The sequence below is a fragment of the Balaenoptera borealis genome (genome assembly GCF_965194805.1).
Source record: "Balaenoptera borealis genome assembly, chromosome: 20".
In the NCBI taxonomy this organism is placed as follows: domain Eukaryota; kingdom Metazoa; phylum Chordata; class Mammalia; order Artiodactyla; family Balaenopteridae; genus Balaenoptera; species Balaenoptera borealis.
Window position 1 is genome coordinate 39569357 of NC_138879.1, and position 20580 is coordinate 39589936.

The 20580-nt window shown below is 39.9% G+C and overlaps 1 protein-coding gene across 4 annotated transcripts in view; it reads right to left on the reverse strand.

Moving 5' to 3' along the window:
* ACACA (acetyl-CoA carboxylase alpha) overlaps positions 1-20580 on the reverse strand; it is a 203418-nt gene that overhangs the window by 51118 nt on the left and 131720 nt on the right. For all 4 annotated transcript variants that reach the window (XM_082373891.1, XM_082373890.1, XM_082373893.1 and 1 more), the window contains 4 exons: positions 14089-14202; positions 12699-12812; positions 11604-11693; positions 9578-9696 (listed from right to left, as the gene is read on the reverse strand). In XM_082373891.1, the coding sequence (XP_082230017.1) occupies positions 9578-9696; positions 11604-11693; positions 12699-12812; positions 14089-14202 (437 nt within the window). The remainder of the gene's footprint in view (positions 1-9577; positions 9697-11603; positions 11694-12698; positions 12813-14088; positions 14203-20580) is intronic.

Genomic DNA, 20580 nt, shown 5'->3' on the forward strand with positions numbered 1-20580 from the left:
CTTTTAAGATATAAAAAGGAGTCTAAAGAAAAGGGCCACCTGCACAGTCTCTAAACTATAAGCCTCAGTTCAGAGAGAAGAACCCTACAACCAAAGCAATCTCAGGCGCCTTCCATCCAGGTTTCTCGAATTTAGAAACCAGTATAATCTCTCTCAACTGTTAACCAATTTTTTACACTAATAAAATGGTCTCACTGCTTCTGTGACTACTCTAATCCCTTAGGGAGTCTTCACAGGATGAGGGCCAAGTTTTCAGCAGAAAAAGGCCTGAATTGAAAAGAACACCACTAACAAAAAGCCAGCCTTTCTCCATCAGCAATCCTCAAGCTCTCACGGGAAGCCCCCTGCTGCTTTGTTATAGGAATCATGCACCATCTACACAGTATGGGATAAGAACAAAACTCCCAACATCTCCAGTTTTTAAAGGACTGCCCTCAAATCAATCACATAAGAGGTAAGTTTAGAGTCAGCTTATCCCCTTTGGTATCAATAGAATAAGATTCTGTGGGTCTGTCAGGGAGACGAGCAGAGAAGGAAGGTTAAACTCTCTACTACCAGGTAAATACTTAGCCATGTCCATAACAATCATCTATATATTTTGTAACTCTATACAGGGGCTATTTGATCAATTTAAGAAAATGACCGATGTGGCATACTGCACACTCTTGTGATACAGTAGAAAGCTAGCTCAGTGGTCTGCACAAAAATAACCAACTAACATAGAGGTTGTATGAGTCAAATATCCCACTTCTATAGCTAAAAATAAAATAAAATCTGCCACATTTCACTGCATACTCATCACGCAAAAATAAATTTCTCAATCTCTGATAAGGCAATCAATTGCATTTTCAAATACAAAAAAGGAGTATAAATTCATTTGTAAGACACCTGTTTAGGCTCTTCAGAGCACTTACGATGATGAATCTTCATTCACAATGTGGTGAAAAATATTACAATCATTTTCCTTCCAGTAGATTAGCTCCATTTTACAGATGTGGTAACTGAGAAACCAAAGGGGAAGCTTTCCAAGGACACTGCGAAATATGGTGTCATAAAACCAGAATCTAGACCTGGCATTTTCTCATCTCAGCTCCTGAGGCTAGCATTCCACATCAATATAGACTAAATTTTAAAAAGGACAAGAGAAATCCTTTGAATTCTGAGGTGCTCGGCATTAAGTCACCTCTGATTTTACTGACCTGCCTGTCTAGAATGGCTGGAGAGCCTGCTTCAATATGAAAGCGAAGTCAGAGTTGCTGCCTGCCGGCTGAACCCTCTTTATTTAAGGAACACCAACTTCTCTGGCAGTCACAAGTTCTCTGAGCCTTTTACCATCCCTTCCAGCTGAATTTCATTTTTCTTGATTCTAGCTGGCCCTACATAAATCTTTTAGCATATAAAAATGCTCCTGATTCTTTTGCCTTCTAACTGGAAGGGAAAAAAAAGACCCTATATGAAAAAGATGGGGATGCATGCAAACAAGCAGTGGTTACATCAAGCTGTGACTGAGAGCCAGGATAGGGCAAATCTTTTGAAATCAGGCAGCAAAGCAGAATCAGAAGAGGTCGGCTGAATAACCCACTAGCAGTCACTAACAGCAGTACCATAGGAGAAAGAGCAATTTGACTGGCTGTGACCAGTGGTGGTCTCCTTGAGAGACTATGTTTCTGCAGGAGAATCCAAATCAAGAGCTGTAAAACACATCTGAACCATGTATTTCTATTGGCATCTCCCCCACCACCTCCTTGCAGTTCAGATGCCCGGACTCCACTGCAGAGCTTTCGTTTACAATAAAACGATCGTTGCTTCATTCATTTGCAGCCCCTTTAAAGCCCCTTCTTGGCTCTGCTGGAAGATTTTGCTCTTACTGAAACAAGTATGCCAAGAGAGCTACAACATATTACTATTGCCTGCTATATAATTAGCTACAAACCCACAGCACAAAACTACAGGGATTTACAGGTGCCCTAGATTCTTCTTTTCCTTCCCCCTGGAATCAGCTAGTCTTCCTTGACAAGAAGGGACCTTGGGCTACCCTAATGATATATTGAGAGTTTTAAACTCGACTCTCCAATCTTCCAAGGCTAGAGTGCCAAAATAACACAGCAGAGACCAGAAGCTGAGCCATGGATACAGGAAAGCACTTAAACCTGCTGAAATCTTCTCTTATGCCAGATGCTTGCACCTTATCAGCAGACTACCCTGCATAAAGGAAGCAAGCACTGTAGAGTTTTATTTATTTATAGGTGATTCTGGCCTGCTAACTACAACCAAGTGCTCCCACTGCTAAAAAAAATGCTGCAAGTTGGATGACTTTCGAGTGTCACAGAACGAGCCAAAGAAGGGTCTAATATCTGGGTGTCAAAGATGATCAGAATCCTCAAGAATGGCAATGGGCTGCTGATTAGCCCCATAGAAGGCTTCTGATTTCTAAACTTCCTCACAACCTTCTTCATGAAAAGAAGGTCCAGAGGCCACCCACTGACAGCTAAACTCTGAAGGTGCCAAGCAGCCAAAACTCAGTCATGGCCAAAACATGTGCTATCAGGGGAGAACACGGCCGACCTCTTCTGGATGTGAGACAGGAGAAGAGGAAAATGCTTGAATTAAAACATTATAACACAGAGGGCCAAATTCACAAGGAGCAAATAGCAGAGAAAGTGCAGTGCAACTCAAATTAACTAAAGTATGGATTTCCATGTAAGAAATAGGTGGAAATAAACACCAATCCAAGTCTTCACCCATCATGTATGTACAGAAATATACATCAAAATGGACTTCCATCTTCTGCATCAATTGTGGTGCTTCTTATTTGCATCACAGATTAAAAGTTTAAAAAAATGAACTATGTTCACTAATATGTATTACTTACGAAAATCATTTGGAGTTTTAAATTTCATACTCCCAGAATGTCGTAATATGCACAGCCATATGCATAGCCACAGAGTTTATGGGATAATAGACTTTACATATGTTTGTATAAATATTTTAGAAGGTCAAATACATAGGCTGACTAAAGAAATTGTTTCCAGATTATTCTGAGTTACTTAATATGTCCAAAGCTAAGTAAAATCGTGAATGTCAAACGATTTGATGAATCGTCAAAAATACATTCAGGAAGAGGCTTTAGTGTAACAAGCTTTTCCATCACCAGCACCAGAGAGTGCTAAAACTAGGGTTTCAGAATGAGAAAAAAGACACACACACCTCGGGCTCTAAACCCTGAGCCTGCTGGAAGAAGACAGAGAAAAAGGAATGCTGAATGATAACAGTCTGAGCTCCAGGATTAATCCATGTAAAATACTGGTTGAACTCACTAAAGAGCTGGCCTGATGGAATCTTAGACAAAAGAATTAAGTCCTAAAAGTCTGAATAATAATAAAATGTTCTCTTAGTGCAGACCAGCTATCCTGACTACTCCTGCACCAAGAAAAAGACTGAAGAAACTCCCCCATTTCTCCTCTAAGGACAATTGCTAACTGGCTATCTTTAAAAAATGACAGCAAAAATCCCCTCCCCTCAAAAAAATTCACATGCAATAGGACATAGTCCTTATATGCTAAGAAGATAAAGAAGGAAAAAAAATCCACACATTTCCCATATATATAGGTGCTCCATATATAAATATATAGGTTTCCTACTATGCTTAAGTCAAGTGCAGCTGCTGTTCAAGTGAAAGGAATTTAAGAAGGGTATATCTAGGCCAGGAGCTTCCTTTAGTAAAGCTCTAATATCTGGATCCTCTGGTGAATAAGACCTAAGGACGCCAAATAAGTTGCAACTACAGTTCCCATAAAAAATTTGAAAGTCTTACATAGAAGGTCAGGAAGTAGATAACATACCTTGGCTGAAGCCTGCCTAGCAAGAAGGATGATGAGAAAGTCACAGAGGTAAGAAACTGTTTAGTCATCTGCTGCCTTTTTTTTTTTTTTTTAAATATTGTGAGGAGTATTAGAAAAAAACAGTCAAATTATACTGAAACACAGAGTAACTAAATGTCAAACAAAAGTTTCAGTCCACAAGATGAATAAGCACCAGAGATCTGCTGTACAACGTTGTACCTAAAATCAACAATAATATATTGTACACTTAAAAATTTAGGAGGGTAGATCTCATGTTAAGTGTTCTTTCCACAATAAAATTTAAAAAAAATTTTTAAGTATAAGAAAATGTCAAGCAATACAAAGTCCCACAATGAATTTAAACAAAAAGGTACCAAACATGTTGGCCACGTACTAATTGCCCAAATGTGCTAAAAAGGGGGTTTCTTCTCCCTTCTCAGAGGCTGCTCCACTTATTTGCAATGGCAGCTGCTTGTGTTTTGCCTGCTTCTCTAAAAATCAAAACGTGCAAATGGGACACGGTCTTCAATCCAAGTGGCATCTAAGGCATCTTCCTGAAAAAATACTCTGCTGTTGTCAGTTTGCAGACAAAGAGCCATGTTTCATCCCAACCCACGGGGGCTAAATCACTAGTCAAAAACAAACCACAGGAATAGAATTCCACTAGATGACCCCATACACAACAAGAGACTGTAGTCTTGCTTTGATAATACAGCTTAGAAAGATACTCCCAAGGACTTGCTGGACAAGTTTAGTCTACTTCAAATGAATGTCTGGGGACTTCCCTGGTGGTCCAGTGGTTAAGAATCCGCCTTCCGAATGGACTTGAGGACACGGGGAGGGGGAAGGGTAAGCTGGGATGAAGTGAGAGAGTGGCATGGACTTATAAATACTACCAAATGTAAAACAGATAGCTAGTGGGAAGCAGCCGCATAGCACAGGGAGATCAGCTCGGTGCTCTGTGACAACCTAGAGGGGTGGGATAGGGAGGGTGGGAGGGAGACGCAAGAGGGAGGAGATATGGGGATATATGTATATGTATAGCTGATTCACTTTGTTATAAAGCAGAAACTAACACATTGTAAAGCAATTATACTCCAATAAAGATGTTAAAAAAAAAAAAAAAAGAATAAATGTAGAAAAAGAAAAAAAAAAGGATCCGCCTTCCAATGCAGGGGACGCGGGTTTGATCCCTGATCGGGGAAATAAGATCCCACATGCTGCAGGACAACTAAGCCCGCGCGCTCTAGAGCCCATGCACCACAATTAGAGAGAAGCCCGTGCGCAGCAACGAAGAGATCGCACGCTGCAGCTAAGACCCGACACAGTCAAATAAATAAATAAATAAACATTTAAAAAAAAAAAAAAAAAAAGAATGTCTGGCTAGAAATGGGAAGACCAAGTACCAGGGAAGAAAATGCAAAAACTGGTTATAGAATGTATGTGTTTTCTCCCCCAAGAATTTTTGGTTTGTGAAGCCCAAATATAATATTGGGGAAATATAAAATTCTGTTTAGCATTAGATATGTAGAATATGTGTATTCATATGCCTGTTCTCTGTTCTCACTGAACAATTTTTAAAGCATGTGTAAAACACTGTAGTATATCTACAGTATCAGAAGTGGATGATTGCTGTAACTACTAAGAATAAGCAACATAAGAATAAAAGTTTGTAAAAAGAAAACAAAAATCTCTCCTAGGGATACTACCATTAACATAAAACAAAGAGGACTCAGTGTGACTGTCCTAATTAATTCTTGGTCTACAGTTGGTTGAGCTGTCTCTGTGGCTAGGAAGTGCTGGCAATATGGCTAGCCTGTATTGAGACATGCTGGAAGTAGAGAACACACTCTAAATTTCAAAGACTTTGTAAAAAGAATGGAAAATATCTGATTAATAACTTTTTATTACGTATTAAAATGGTATTTTGAGGGACTTCCCTGGCAGTCCAGTGGTTAGGACTCCATGCTTCCACTGCAGGGGGTGGGAGTTCAATCCCTGGTTGGGGAACTAAGATCCCACCTGCCATGCAGCGCGGCCAAAAACAAAAAAAAAAAGGTATTTTGGATACAATGGGTTAAATAAAATGTTATTAAAAGTAATTTTGTCTGTTTCCTATTAAATATGGTCATTAGAAAATTTTAAATTACATATGTGGCTTGCATTATATTTCTATGGTACAGTGCTGGTCTAGTAGTAGTGATTCTCAATTGTAGATGGTCAACAGAATTATCAGAGAAGCTTTTTCAAAAAGTGGTCCCCTGAAAAAAAAAAAAAGTGGTCCCCTGGACTCTGGTTCAAAATTAATCAGAATCTTAAGAGCCAGGAACCCATATGTGTATTTTTAAAATACTTTGCAGATAATTCTGAGAATCACTGATCTAGAGGTTAGTGGACATAACTGTGTCCTTGAGCCTTACAGGAACTGAGAGTGGAATAAACACTGGTAGACAGTCTCCTGTAATTTGTTTCTGTAGAATTAGAAACAATAATGCTTATGGCCTGCTTGTTCAAAACAGTAAGAACAGAAAAGAACAGAAGTACTGAGGTTAGAAAAAAAGTTGGAACTTGACTCAAAACTAGCTAAAATTAAGATATCTTAGAATTCTTCTGTAAGGGTTGCAGGCCTATGATATAATAAAGAATTTGGCCTTTGTCCCTGGTTCCTGGGAGAGAGACTCTAAATTCTTGGAATTTCTCAAGTAGTAGAAGCGCCTTCATTATTCATGAGCCCCTTGGATCACACCTGAGTTTATGCTAAGAGATAACTCAGGACAGGGGGTACTCACTAGGAAGACCAACCATGTGATTACAGGGTCAGCTGGACCTCTGGGGAGGGAAGACAAGCTGGAGAGTGAGTTTAATCACGTGGCCAATGAGTCAATGAATCGTGACATTGTAATGAATCCCTGATAGAAACTCTGGACACTGAAGCTCAATGGAACTTCTTGGTTGGTGAACACATTGATATGCCAGGAGGACGAGGTACCCTGATTCCACAGGGAAAGAACTCTGTGTTCAGGACCCACCCCCCTAGACCTTACTCTATGTATCTCTTCACTTGTCTGTCCTGATCAGTATCTTTTATTAAAAAAACTATGATCGTTAGTTAAGTATAGTGTTTTGCTGAGTTCTGTTAAGTTGTTCTAGTGAATTATTGAACCTGAAGGGGTCATGGGAACCCCCAAATTTGTAGCCAGTTGGTCAGAAGTGTGGGTGGTCTGGGAACCCAATTTGTGGCCACATCTGAAGTAGAGGCAGTTTTGTGAAGAACTGAGCCCTTAACTTGTGGCATCTGATCTAACTCCAGGTGGTTAAGTGTCAGAATTGAACTGCAGTACACCAACTGGTGTCAGGATAAGGTCATAACTCCAAATTGTAACAAAAACATTTATAAGAAAATATAAAATCTTACAAAACTAAATTCAAGTAGCAAATCTGTAGTAACTGAATAAGCCATGCTCTAAAATTAAATATAGCATTCTGTAATTAAATCTGATAATACATCTTCTATTCCTAAACTAACAAAAGGATTTTAGACCTAAAAAGCGTTAAAGCAACTTTAATGGTTTTCTGGGTTTCACAAAGATTATTTTCTCTTTCCTCCTTTATTTTCCCTATCTTCACCTTTACGTCTACATCAATAATAATAATAATCCAGCAGTTTATAATTCTGTATACACACAACCAAGAAAGACTTTAGAAAGATGACAGGATTACTGTTCTGTTCAGGTCTGGTCTTTATCCAGAGGAATGTGTACACCTCAGTTGTTGGGAGGGACAGGTATACAAGTTTTGAAACCATATCAGGAATAACCAAGGTTCAACACCCTTGAGATGGAAAGGTGAATAACATTTCTTAACAAACAGTTAAGAAGCATGTCTCTCATTTTCCAATTGACTTTCCCTCACCAAACTGGACACAGATCCTCAAATTTAAAAGTAGGACAGGGAGAGCAATTCAGAAAGGCAAGGGGAGCAATGAGGGAAGGAAGGAAATCACAAGCAGCTCTGTGGCCTGACTACAAATCACTGCCCCAAGGGATGAGGTAGTAGAAAGCAGGAAGAAAAGGAGAATGTTCCGAGAATTATAAAGAGCATTAAGTATAGCATGTAGTTCTCTACAATTATTCAAGGAACGCAGGAAAAAAAGGAAGCCTGAGTGCCGAGCCCACGTGTGCCATGAGTACCTCGCCGCTCACTGAAGGACAGCCATTCGTTTCTAGAAAATGAGATTCTGAAATCCATGGAGGCAAAAATGTACCGAGAGATGCTTGCTAAATCAAGGATATATGCTTTTCTCTGCCAGCCATAAGGTATTTTCGAGGTAGGGAAGTGAAAGGACCTTCTCAGACAAAGAAGACAAGTACTTTTTCTGAAGATGCTACTGCTCATCTGCTGACCTCTGCTGGATCAACAGTGGCATCCAGTGGCCGCAAGTCTCAGCACACACTTCTTTGTCTCTAGGTAGGAAGAGTTTCTATTGCTTTGGGTGAAGTGGCAATTTGGAACAAAACCATTTCTGTTGTCTATAACTAAGGATCCCCAAAGACATAGTACTTTGAAATAAAAAGTGAAGAACCAAAGGCCATAAAGCAGAAATGGAGGGGGGCAGCTTAAGATTGGCTGTGGTTATTTATATTTCCTGTGATATTACTGAAAAGAATGAAAATACGGGAGGAGATGAACATACGTGTGGGTGAAATTCCTAAGTTTTCACTGCCTCAGAAAACTTTAAAAATAAATGAGATTACAAGAGAGTATTTTTGTCTTAAAACCAAAGCAATACTTTGGTATTACTGTTGAACTGGAAACAAATTTACATATGTACGTTTGTATTTTTTTAAAGGGCTTAGGAAGGGAAAATTAGTGGAATTAACATGGCTTAAGTAATTTACTTGAATTTATGTTTGCTTTCTGAAGTGTGATTTTTAAAAACTGAGTTTCAACTGCTCACTTCATGTGTCTGTTTTTAGGGAGATAATGAAATTGACTCTGGTATAACCTTAACCTACAGCAAACATATAGAAAAGAAAAGCACTCCACCCAAAATATGCTTATATTCCATTGATTTAAACTGCTAAAAAAAAGTGATTTTCTGCCAAATTCCAGCAAGTAAAATGCCAGTAAATTCTTTCCAACTTAGAAAAGAAAGAACTATGCCTCCTCAGTGACAGAATACAAGTATCAATAAAAATGAACGGAGGGACTTCCCTGGTGGCGCAGTGGTTAAGAATCCGCTTGCCAGTGCAGGGGACACAGGTTCAATCCCTAGTCCGGGAAGATCCACATGCTGTGGAGCAACTAAGCCCGTGCACCACAACTACTGAGCCTGTGTGCCACAACTACTGAAGCCCATGTGCCTAGAGCCCATGCTCCACAACAGGAGAAGCCACTACAATGAGAAGCCTGTGCAACGCAATGAAGATCCAACACAGCCATAAATAAATAAATAAATAAATTTCTAAAAAAAGAAAATGAATGGAGTAATCCTAAACTTCTATCTTAATTAGACCATACTTTATCTCTCCAGATCAAAGATCAAAAAAATAAAAAAAGAAATGGACACCAAGAGGCTCTTCTTCTCATGGTTTAAACATGTTCATCTTCTGCTCTACATTTCTAGCTTAAAAAACCGTACATAATGGTCACACACATTACCCACCCCCACCCTCCCTTTAACTCTCCTGATAGAGCTCTGGTTGGCTCAGGTGCACACACCAGCTCAAACTCACCTGTTTGGATGAGATGTGGGCAGCATGAACTGGAATTCCACCACGCAGGTGTTGTCCTTAAGCTGGCGGTGTTGTACACTGTTAAGCTCATAGGCAATATAAGCCCTTCGAACATACACCTGGTTAAAAAGTAATCCTCAGTAAATACACTTTAAAAACAGAAACTAAAAGATGGTTAGCCCAGGAAAAAGACAGTCTTGAAAAGAGGTGTCTGATGCAGAAGAAGGTGGTCTGTGGTGACAAGTCCCAAAGCCCCATACATACATACCTTGCTTTAATTAATAAAGCTGGAGTCTTAAAACTATACCCATGACTATAAATGGAAACAAAGCTAGCCTTCCTCTGCTGGACACCTCTAGGTGTGCTATAAACCCTTCACGCTGACCTAAATTCGAGAGAAGGTTTGATCAGTTAGCACAAGAGTATATAGAACCATGACTATTAACTCATTACACATGATGATTTCAACAGAAAATAAAAGCAAACAGGGAGAGGGACTTCCCTGGTGGCACAGTGGTTAAGAATCCGCCTGCCAATGCAGGGGACATGGGTTCGAGCCCTGGTCTGGAAAGATCCCACATGCCGCGGAGCAACTAAGCCCGTGCACCACAACTACTGAGCCTGCGCTCTAGAGCCCCGAGCCACAACTACTGAAGCCTGTGCTCGGCAACAAGAGAAGCCACCGCAATAAGAAGCCCGCGCACCGCAGCGAAGAGTAGCCTCACTCAATGCCCGCGCGCAGCAACAAAGACCCAACACAGCCATAAATTAATTATTTAATTAATTAATTTTTTAAAAAAGCAAACAGGGAGAAAAATGAGAGGTGCTGATTCTGGGCTACCTGAGGAGTGAAGATAGAAGACAAAAACAGTTGAAGTACAGTCTCTTTCACTATCTTGTATCTTTGTTTTGTTTTCCCACTGGCCCAAATCGATTTTACAGTGTTTATATCCCCCAAACCCTAGGCAAAATCAGGAAGGCATAATTTGACATATAATATCTCAGATACACTAACTTGACTCAAAGAAACAGCAACAGGCTACGTCTCAGGAAAACCCATCAGTCCAACCTCATGTACTTCACAGCTAATTTGCCATGCACATAAAATGAGACACATCAGCATGTGAGGTACGTCAGGAAACTCTGCATTAAATGGCATAAAAGCACTGTAGAACACTTAGATATTTTCAAATTTTGATATTTACTGAGTAGCATATATTACAGTCTCCCCACAGAATACAAATAAAAAGTAACCCAAAAGAGCTCGCAAAGGACTGTAGTGGTATCATATCACATAAAATCATTGAAGACACTCCTTTTCCTCATCTTCAAAAAAAACATCTACTTGGCAACATTACAGCAGTATTTGGGGCCTGCAATTTTTGTGCTTAATGAGGTAGTGTGCTATAGTGGAAACAGAAAAGTCATGAGTCAGATTGACCTGGGTTCAAATGCAAACTCTTCCACTTACTATCCATGTGAATTTGGGCAAGTCACTTAACCTCTCAGAGGCTCACTTTCTTCTACTTCATGAAGTAATTGTAGGATTAAATGAGAAAAATAAAGCACCTAAAACACAGTTCATTAAATGTTATTACTTTCCTTCTCATGCCAAAATAGTTCATAAGAACTACTTGACAATTCAGAATATAACTAAAATCCATTTTATTTGGCCCAAATCACAAAATGGTACTGTTCTGATCAGCCACATATTTTTTCACTTATTGTATTAACAGGGAATCCTAATCATTATGAAATGGAAGAATTCAAATACCTGGTAAGTAGAATTGAAAAATGCTAGCAGCTATTTTCCTGTGATTGGAGCCCAGAAACTGGTGATTAGTTGAGTTGACACACTTGAGTAAAAGCAAGACCATTTGTTTCAGAGGAAAAGAGAAAGGTTCTCTACTCTTGAGAACCAACGTTAAGGCCAAAGAAAAAGGACTGATAACAATAGCCAAATGGACAAAAGGAGTCAAGCCAGAAACTGAGGAAAAGGTCATGTCACGTTACTGTGAGAACCTGCCTCCAGAGCTGCCATCCTCACGACCTGGTTGCTGTGATAGAAGAAGTTTGGTAGGACATCGAAAATTGACGTTTCGGACAAGATGAGTTTCTGGAAGGTACAAAGACAAGCTTAAACCATTACATCCATAAGAGAACAATTCCAATGGATAATATTTAGCATTTGAAGCATTTAGTGAAACTTAAGAATTTTGTCTATGAAGGTCATGTACGATCTTACCTTCTCTCTGCCTCAGCTTCCTCAGCTACAAAATGGGGAAAATAAGAATACCTATCCTCACAGGGCTGTTGAAGAGTTAATATACGTAAAATTCTTAGACTAATGCATTAACAGTACATTAATTATATGCTAATATAAGTGTTTATGGCTATTATTATCCTTTCTGACACATATCCGTACTTAACTTTTAATATATTGTCTCACTACTCCAATATGGTAAGCCATAGATTTGAACCCTCTATTTCAACTATGAACCAAATAGACAAAAACATCCTTCCCCCCTCTTTAGTTTCCCCAGAACGAAATCTGATAGAAACCCTGAAGATTCCCTTGGCTAGGGATAATAATATTATCATTATTTCCAAGTAGAAAAATATAAAGCCATTCCTGACAAAATGGTGTTGTTTAAAAAATAAGTCAAGGTTCTTTGAATTAGCTGTAAAATTAGCCAATATTCTTTTATAAAATTGGCTCTGTATGAAGCTTAATAGTAAGCATTAAAATAAAATTAAATGATTATTTAAGTAGCTTTGCCTGTAGAAGACTAACAACTACCTATTTATACATCTGATTCAAATATCAGAAATCAACCAGTGCTACCACTTCATTCTGTCCTAGAATACCTTCTAGATAAAAGCACAAGAGGTGAAGACTTCATTAGGACACTTCTATCAAGGCAGGCCTATTCAATTTTTAAGCTAAGCCACAATTCTAACAGTATTTTATGAAAAAAAAAAAGTATAAATCATTTTAGAAATTCAAGGTATGAAACTTCATTACACAGAAAATCAAAATTGACTGACTGATTACTTAAACTATGCTTGGGAATAAAGGGGACAAGAGTGCAGAGTGGCAGAAAAGGGCTATAATGTATACCTGCAGGTTCTCAATGCAAAACTGATGTCCGTACATGTCAATAGCTGATAGGAAGATAGACTCTACTTGGTTATGGCGAAGCTCATATGATGGCAAATGGGAGGCAATAAGAACCTAGAGTGAGAGCAAAATAAGAGGCGTAAGTTCCTGAGGGAGTGATTATTCTAGGCTCCTATTAGGCAGCTCTGATACAAAAGCAATAAATATAAATCTGTAAATGCAGGCATCAAAGATAAAACAGAGACCAAGTAAAACAACTTCTGGGCCCTGTAACATAAAGCCAATGCCGCCAAATACTGCATCTCAGTTGACTCTCACCATGATTTGCTTGTGAGCAATTTCCCATGGGGGCAGAGGGAGGGGAGGGAGAAAAAACAGCTTCAATCAAGTTCCATCAGTGCATGTGATTTACCATTGCAGAGCTGCTCGTCCTGGGGACTGCATGAGTAGCTGTTAATTGGGAATCAGGTCTGGCAGGGAACAGCTGTGGGGAAGGTGGATGCAGCAGAGCTAGCCTTTTGCAACTCTGAAGGGGAAAGACTAGGAAAAGCTGCTCCGACAGTCCAGGTACTCAGTACCAAGCAGAAGGTGTCAGGATGTGACACCAATGCATGTGACGGGCAGGGAGAGTGAAAGCAGTGTCACAAACAAACAGGGACACGGTAGGACCTGAATACCCTCAGCAGGTCACTGAGAGGTTCAATAACTTTGAGTAATTCAGTGACATGGATACAACTGTAGAGAAAGCAGAAGGTCACTGAACAGCTTCAAATGCTGCTTCCTTGTCGATGCCCGTGCGCTGGAACACAAAGGGAGTGCCAACTCCTGGCTTCCCTGCTGAAACCTTTTGGAATGGAAATGAAGACTACAGGGTGAAACTGGGCTGCTCTGGGGTTGTGCTGATTGCTAGCACCTAAGATTCATTTCATTATCTTCTTGCTTTCCACACTTGATTTTTTCCTATACACTTAAAAGTTTTCACCTGCTTCTAAGCTCCCTTTGGAAAGTAAATATTAAACCTATTGCTTTCCCTCAGTTTCCTTTCCTCCACGTGACCCTGGTTTACTAGGAAGGGTAGGGAATAATAACAGGATTTTATAATGGGGAGAGGGCTTCTATTTTTTTAATTAATTTTTATTGGAGTATAGTTGCTTTACAATGTTGTGTTAGCTTCTAGAGGGTTCCTGTTTTAAAGAAACTTAACGTTAATCTTTTCCTTTCTCTTTAAAAAACATATACCACGTGAGAGTTTGTTCTGAGGGCAATGAGACATACATGGGAAATTGTATGACCTTTGGAAGGTGCTGGAGGAAGAGCTCATTGCATCCAGGACTGCCCAGTCTATGAAAACCATCATTCCTCCCTCTGGACAGCCAACACATGTCCTTACCTGGCGTGCTCGGAGCGCCACCTTAGCATTGGTGGTCTTACTGAGTTGAGTTAGCTCCGTGAGGATATTCAGCAGCTCGTCAGTGAGAGTGGGGTCCCGGCCACACAACTGATCCTAATTGTTAATGTGACAAAGAACATACATATCCATGTTAAAAAGAACTGAGGTGGAGAGAACTTTGAAATGGGAAAAGGGAATAAAAACAAAGTAAACAGAGCTAGATTACTAAGATGCAAATGTCCTGTTACCTTTATCCTAAACAGTGTAGTAAAGAGATCCCAGAAGGGTACTTCCCTGGCGGTCCAGTGGCTAAGACTCCACGATTCCAATACAGGGGGCGCGGGTTCAATCCCTGGTCAGGGAACTAAGATCTCACATGCCGCAGGGCCAAAAAAAATTTAAAAAAAAAAAAAGAGAGAGAGAGAGATCCCAGAGGAAGCTGCTGCCAAGGAGAAGCCCAAATTCCTCAGCCGTTCAGATTCTAAATTCCTAATGTATTTCTTTATAAATCAACACTAGACTTTAAACATGCAATAGAAATCATTAGAGACCATTAAAACGGGTCAAGGGATTCTGGGTAAGAAATAACAAAGGATGTCTCAAAGTTTTAAGAGGTTTTAAATAATATAGGGACTAAAAGCTTTCCTGTTCCCTCTCCCACTTTTGGAAAGAAGGCAGAATAAGGCAAAAGGAAACACTCCTGGTGGTTTTCATTCCACAAACCATATGTTCAGCATCCCAGTAGGGTGCAAAACAGAAACATAAGCACAAATTATTCATTTATAAACACACGCTAAATAAAAACACCATCTCATATTCTGACAATTCTATACCCCAAATCATTTATCCTCTTGCTGTACCAAGAATCATTCCATGATACCTAAACATGGTGAATCCTTAGATGGATTAGAGGGAAAAACCAAGCTCCTACTATACAATCCATGGTGTAATTCAGACTTGGGTCCTTTGTCTCCAAAAAATTTAAAAATTTTAAGAAAAAAACCTCTGTCATATTTTGGGAAAAATATTTCTTCTCCAGGGCAGTATCAGTTTATTCCCTAAATTCATCCATTATCCATGTAATTCTCATCTAAGCTGAAAAAACTGCAGATGCACTTTTATAAATGTCCTTTTTGAAATTTACAGAGCTATCTGTAATAGTAGTTCTTAATACCACATCGCATAGTTCCCTCTACTTGGAGTTTGAAATAACTGCCTTTATATTTTAGTGAATTTTTATTCTCCCCCACCCCACTATTGAATAGGACATGAAAGACAACCAGATCCCAAAAGGCTTCCTGTTGCTGCCTTTTAATCTTTCTCCTTCCTGGATTATCAGTCTTTTTCTTGAGCAATCTCCACTTCATCTTTAACCCTCCCCGTCTCAGGGATACTCCTTACAGTCCTTTACCAGCGCAGTACAAATAGAAGTGTGGGGCTTTTGGCTTTGGGGGCAAATATACATTCCCCTAAACGCTTTTTCTACAACCCCCTACCACTTTCCACATCACAGGGTAAACAGTTTTGGAGTACTCAACACTGGTATGCTGGAAAGACAGCTTCTCAAACATTTTAAAGCAGGAAATACTTTCTGGTTCCCCAATCCACAACCAGAGGTGTGCTCCAGAGTCGTAAACCACATGATGGTATTTATAGTTAAGGAAGTGCAAGTATTGTTTTCACCTGTTTACTGCAGGAGAGTCACTCATCTGAGTGGAAGAAGAAAGTGATTATAAATCCAGGGCTCGGCTGAGCACGTAGTCACAGACTGAAGGACCTATTCCTCCCATCCCGGGGAAAAAGCAAAGAGGAGGGAGAAAATGCACCCAAGTCTCATCTTTTATTGAGAACTTATGAGCAAAATAGAATTTTAATAAAATCACCAGCAGCGCACCACAACAAAGAGTAGGCCCTGCTCGCTGCAACTAGAGAAAAACCTGTGTGCAGCAACAAAGATCCAATGCAGCCAAAAATAAATATAGTTTTAAAAAAAGAAAAGAAATGGGATGATGATATATATGTTAAAAAAAAAATCAAATCAAATCACCAGCGACAAGGCCATAACAAGACGGAAGGAAAGAATAGGTAGATAACAGTGGGTAGGGAAACCATGATAAGCTTTTCCTACCTAAATCCCTCTTTACCTAATGTTCGTAATAGAGAAAATATACTCTTTTCTGAGGTACTTACTTCAGTCATCAGAATGGACCCATTGAGAGGTTCAAAAACCTAAGAGATGTCCTGGGTAACAGAACTCAGCTGCTCTGCAAATAGTCAGACTAAAGTCTCAACATTAACAGCAAAAGCCAACACAACAAAATAAGAACACTAGCCACCTACCCAACCTATATCAGATGTGATATGGACTGGTTTCCCTTGAAAGGAAACCCAGGTTTACCTTTTGAGATTAAATTAAAATAAATAAATAAATAAGTAAATAAATAAATAAATAAAAATGGAGTTACCATCTTGCCTAATTACAGATCACATTCTAACTAAAACACACACACACAACTACTTAAAAAAAAAAAACTTTTTCATTTCATCCTTCCATTATGAGAGGGAGGAAGTGAGAAAGGGGGTAGAGAAGCTTCTTTTCTGTAAGAAAAGTGAACTATGGAGACTAGAAAAAATAATAGGGAAGTAATTATTCGTTCACGATCACCAACTGACAATCCTCCTGGACTCCTTGTGATAAAGTACAGAAACCTAACCTTTTTGACATGTGAAATATCAAACACAGTATGAATAAACCACTACTTCCAATAAATTATCCTGACTTGGAAATTTCCCATTCAAATATTATTTTCTCTATTGTCATCATTAGTACTTAGGAAAAGATGTGCAATACAAAATTGTGTGTAGTGTAACCTTCTCAACCCTCTCCTGTCCTTGACCTGAACACAGTGTTCAAGTTGTGAAAGAAACCACCAGGGATGGAAGATGATTCCATTCATCAGAACTACCCACCCTAAGATACAAGCATCCAAGAGGAAGTTTACAGCCCTCTGGCCTAGAGACAGATGTCCTTTGGGCAACTGGACAGCCCAACATCACCGTCTAACTCTGGTGAACATTTTGTAACAGTAACATTAAATGGTGATGGTGTCAGCCTATGTTTCCTCAGTGTATAGAGGCAGGTTCATTTAATGAGCCTACCTCCTGATTTGGGGATTAGCTGCATAAATCTGCAAGCCAAAGTGAAAATTATTCAATAATGGTTAAGATTGGTACCACACAGTTATTTCTTGTTTTCATTCTTAACCTAGATGGGCTAACCACAAGGAGTAGTTCAGATTTGCAGAAATATAACAAGCATGCTTCAGTGTCAAAACCGTAGCCAAAGTTATGTAGCTGACTGCCAGGAGAGCCCAGTATAGCCAACTTGATCTTAGCATCCTAAGATTTGAAGGCAATTCAAAATGAAAAGAATGTGACGTAATGGCTAATATTCTCAAGACATTAACTACTGTTCAGCTGGATGAGGCACCAATCCCAATATCAAAAACGGACTGGCAGCTTCTTCCAGTCACAGCTAGAATTTCTGACCTTCCAAGGATGTTGTGGGACAGATTAAACAAGAAATGTTAATATAACCCTTATTCAGTAAACATGGGTTTACTGGGACTTTTCTCCATTATTTATACGTTGAACAAAATTATTTGCAGTTATGTTGGGAGGAAAAGGGAAGGGGCTGATAGGCATTTTATTTATTTATTTATTTATTTATTTTATTTTTGGCTGTGTTGGCTCTTCATTGCTGCACGCGGGCTTTCTCTAGTTGCGGCGAGCGGGGGCTACTCTTCATTGTGGTGTGCCAGCTTCTCATTGTGGTGGCTTCTCTTGTTGTGGAGCACGGGCTCTAGGCACGCAGGCTTCAGTAGTTGTGGCACACAAGCTCAGTAGTTGTGTCGCACGGGCCCTAGAGCGCCGGCTCAGTGGTTGTGGCGTACGGGCTGAGTTGCTCCACGGCATGTAGGATCTTCCCGGACCAGGGCTAGAACCCGTGTCCCCTGCACTGGCAGGCGGATTCTTAACCACTGCGCCACCAGGGAAGCCCCTGATAGGCACTTTAAATGCTCCCTGTCTGAACCAAATCAGAGGCTCACAGGCACGGCATTACTCCTAAGGAAGCATGGATTATACTACATTCGTGTGGACCACACCAGAAATAAGATAGAAGTAGTGAGGGGAAGACCACTCAGAATCAAGGTGGCTATAGGATACATACTTTGCCATCTAGACAGCTGTAAGAATGTTGATACTTTTTATTGATACAAAATTGCTCAGTTTGGCTAAAGAGTCCCTTAAATATCTCTTAAGTAAACTTAAACAATGTTCTAAGCTTTTTCCTATAAAATTAAGAAATAAGAAGAACTTTCAAAAAATAAACTTACTGACTTTGTTTTCAATGTGGCACAATGTTCCTCCAGATAGAGAAAACTTGACAGGACTTTAACATTTTACTTGACATTTTGCTCTCCAGATACAGCAAAAGATTAGAAGAAATTTGCTGGAGAGTCTATGAGGCAAGTTACCAGTAGGCAAGTTATGCTAACACCCGGAGGGGAGGAAGGCTTCCTCGGAGCAGCCCACATCTTGCAACACTGATTCACAGAAGCCTGATTTTCTTGATTCCCTCCCCCTAGGTTCCAAAGCCCCAGAAATCATCATCTAGTTCAGCAAAGCACACCATCAACAGTCCCACTTCTAGAAAGCAGAGATTGGAATGCTGGGCACATAACATTGATCCGGAAGCCAAGGTAAGCAAAGAAAGGGGAACTAACAGAGAACACAGCCGGGGGAATCGAATGCTACCATATCCAGTTGTTATCCACAAAAGAGAGTAAGAACTACAGAAAGAGTAATCCAAACAACTAAAATGGCTTTTCCCAGCTACCACCATTAATGCAGATGTGGGGTGGAGGACCTGACCATTGCCAAAGAAGGCAGATCAGAAAGGAGCACTTTTCCAGCCTTCATTCCTGCTCCCTAAGTCACTGCTAGCTGGCCCTCAGCTCAAGCATAGCAGTTAACTTCTTGATTTCCAAATCTCTGAGATGAGGGCAAAATAACTGATATTTCAAATGCAATTTAATGATAAAAAAGGCTAGAGATGTTTACGAAGTTTTCCTTTGTTTTTTAAAGATAAATGTGAAATGCCAAAATAAAGAAAAGGACAAATCCATCTTTCTGGTCCACATCTTCAACCTTCCTCCTCCTCCTCCTCCTCCTCCTCCTCCTCCTCCTCCTCCTCTCTCTCCCCCCCCTCATCTCTCCCCTTCCCCTCCCTCCTCCCTCCTTCCCTCTCCCCCTCCCCCTCCCCATCCTATTCATCTAAACCCAAACACTAACAAACAGCTCTTTTCTCCAAAGAGCTCAGACTGTTGCAAAGAAAGTTTGGGTACTATCCATACAGGTAAGAAGTAATCGGGATGACAAGGTGGGGAAAAAAAAGAACAGCAGCAAGTCAGAGTCCCATTGGCGTCTGCCTGTCCTGACTGGCAAAAGCAGAAAGCAAAGCCTCAAACCAGTTCTCTGACAGGGCCCAACGCCCCTGCAGCACCCCCCGTGTAATTACACACTTGAGTGACTGGACTCTGAAGAAAATTGAAGGCCTGAGCTCCGAACAGCTGCCATTTTCTCTCTCCATCACACCAGCGTGATTACTTGAGAAATGAACAGCCCCAGCTCAAAGCTACTCCAGAATTCTCAGAGGAAATATGGCTCCGTGTTCCAATAATGAGATTCTTAAGGCAAGCGTTACTTACAATCACTCCGCAAAAGGAGCAAGCCGAGCCCCTATATCTTACAAATTAGAATTTAAGAAACCCAGCGACAGTCTTGGACGATCATTACTCTTCTGCAGCTCCAAGGATTCTGGACTTTGGTCTATTTTTAGTGCATAAAAACTGTTAAGTCCTTAAAAAGGTAATCATAATAAAGTGAAAACTCACCATAACTAGCTTCCTAAAAAGGCAAATTTTACTCCATTTTAGGTCCAAACTGACAGATTTTTCCACACCCTTATCATTACCCTTTTCTGCCAGAAAGTCTTGGCTTTATCCAAATGAGAATTAGCAATCCTTTTATCAAAATTTAAAGAAAAAAATCTAATTAGTCAGAGATTTCTTCCCTTTTCCGACTGAGAAAAAGAAAATCAGCAGGTTGCCATAGATAATATCACTTATTTGCCGAAACCTATCACTTGGAGAAGTTGAAATATTACATTGCGCTGTTATTGTTTTCTCCTTTCAAATGCATTTTCTGGCTTCCCCACCATCTAGCCATTCTAGGGTAGCAAAGGTAATGAACTCTCCCTGTGATTACATATTTTTTTAAGTGGCTATTCTAAAAAATGTTATATCCTCGAGAGTTAGCCAGCTAGGCAGATAACTGAGTGAGTGGCACTGTTGTTAACCAAGATGTGAGGTAGATAGTTTCCCTTCATTCCGAACCATGAAATAAAAAATAGCAGTGAAGATCTATAGT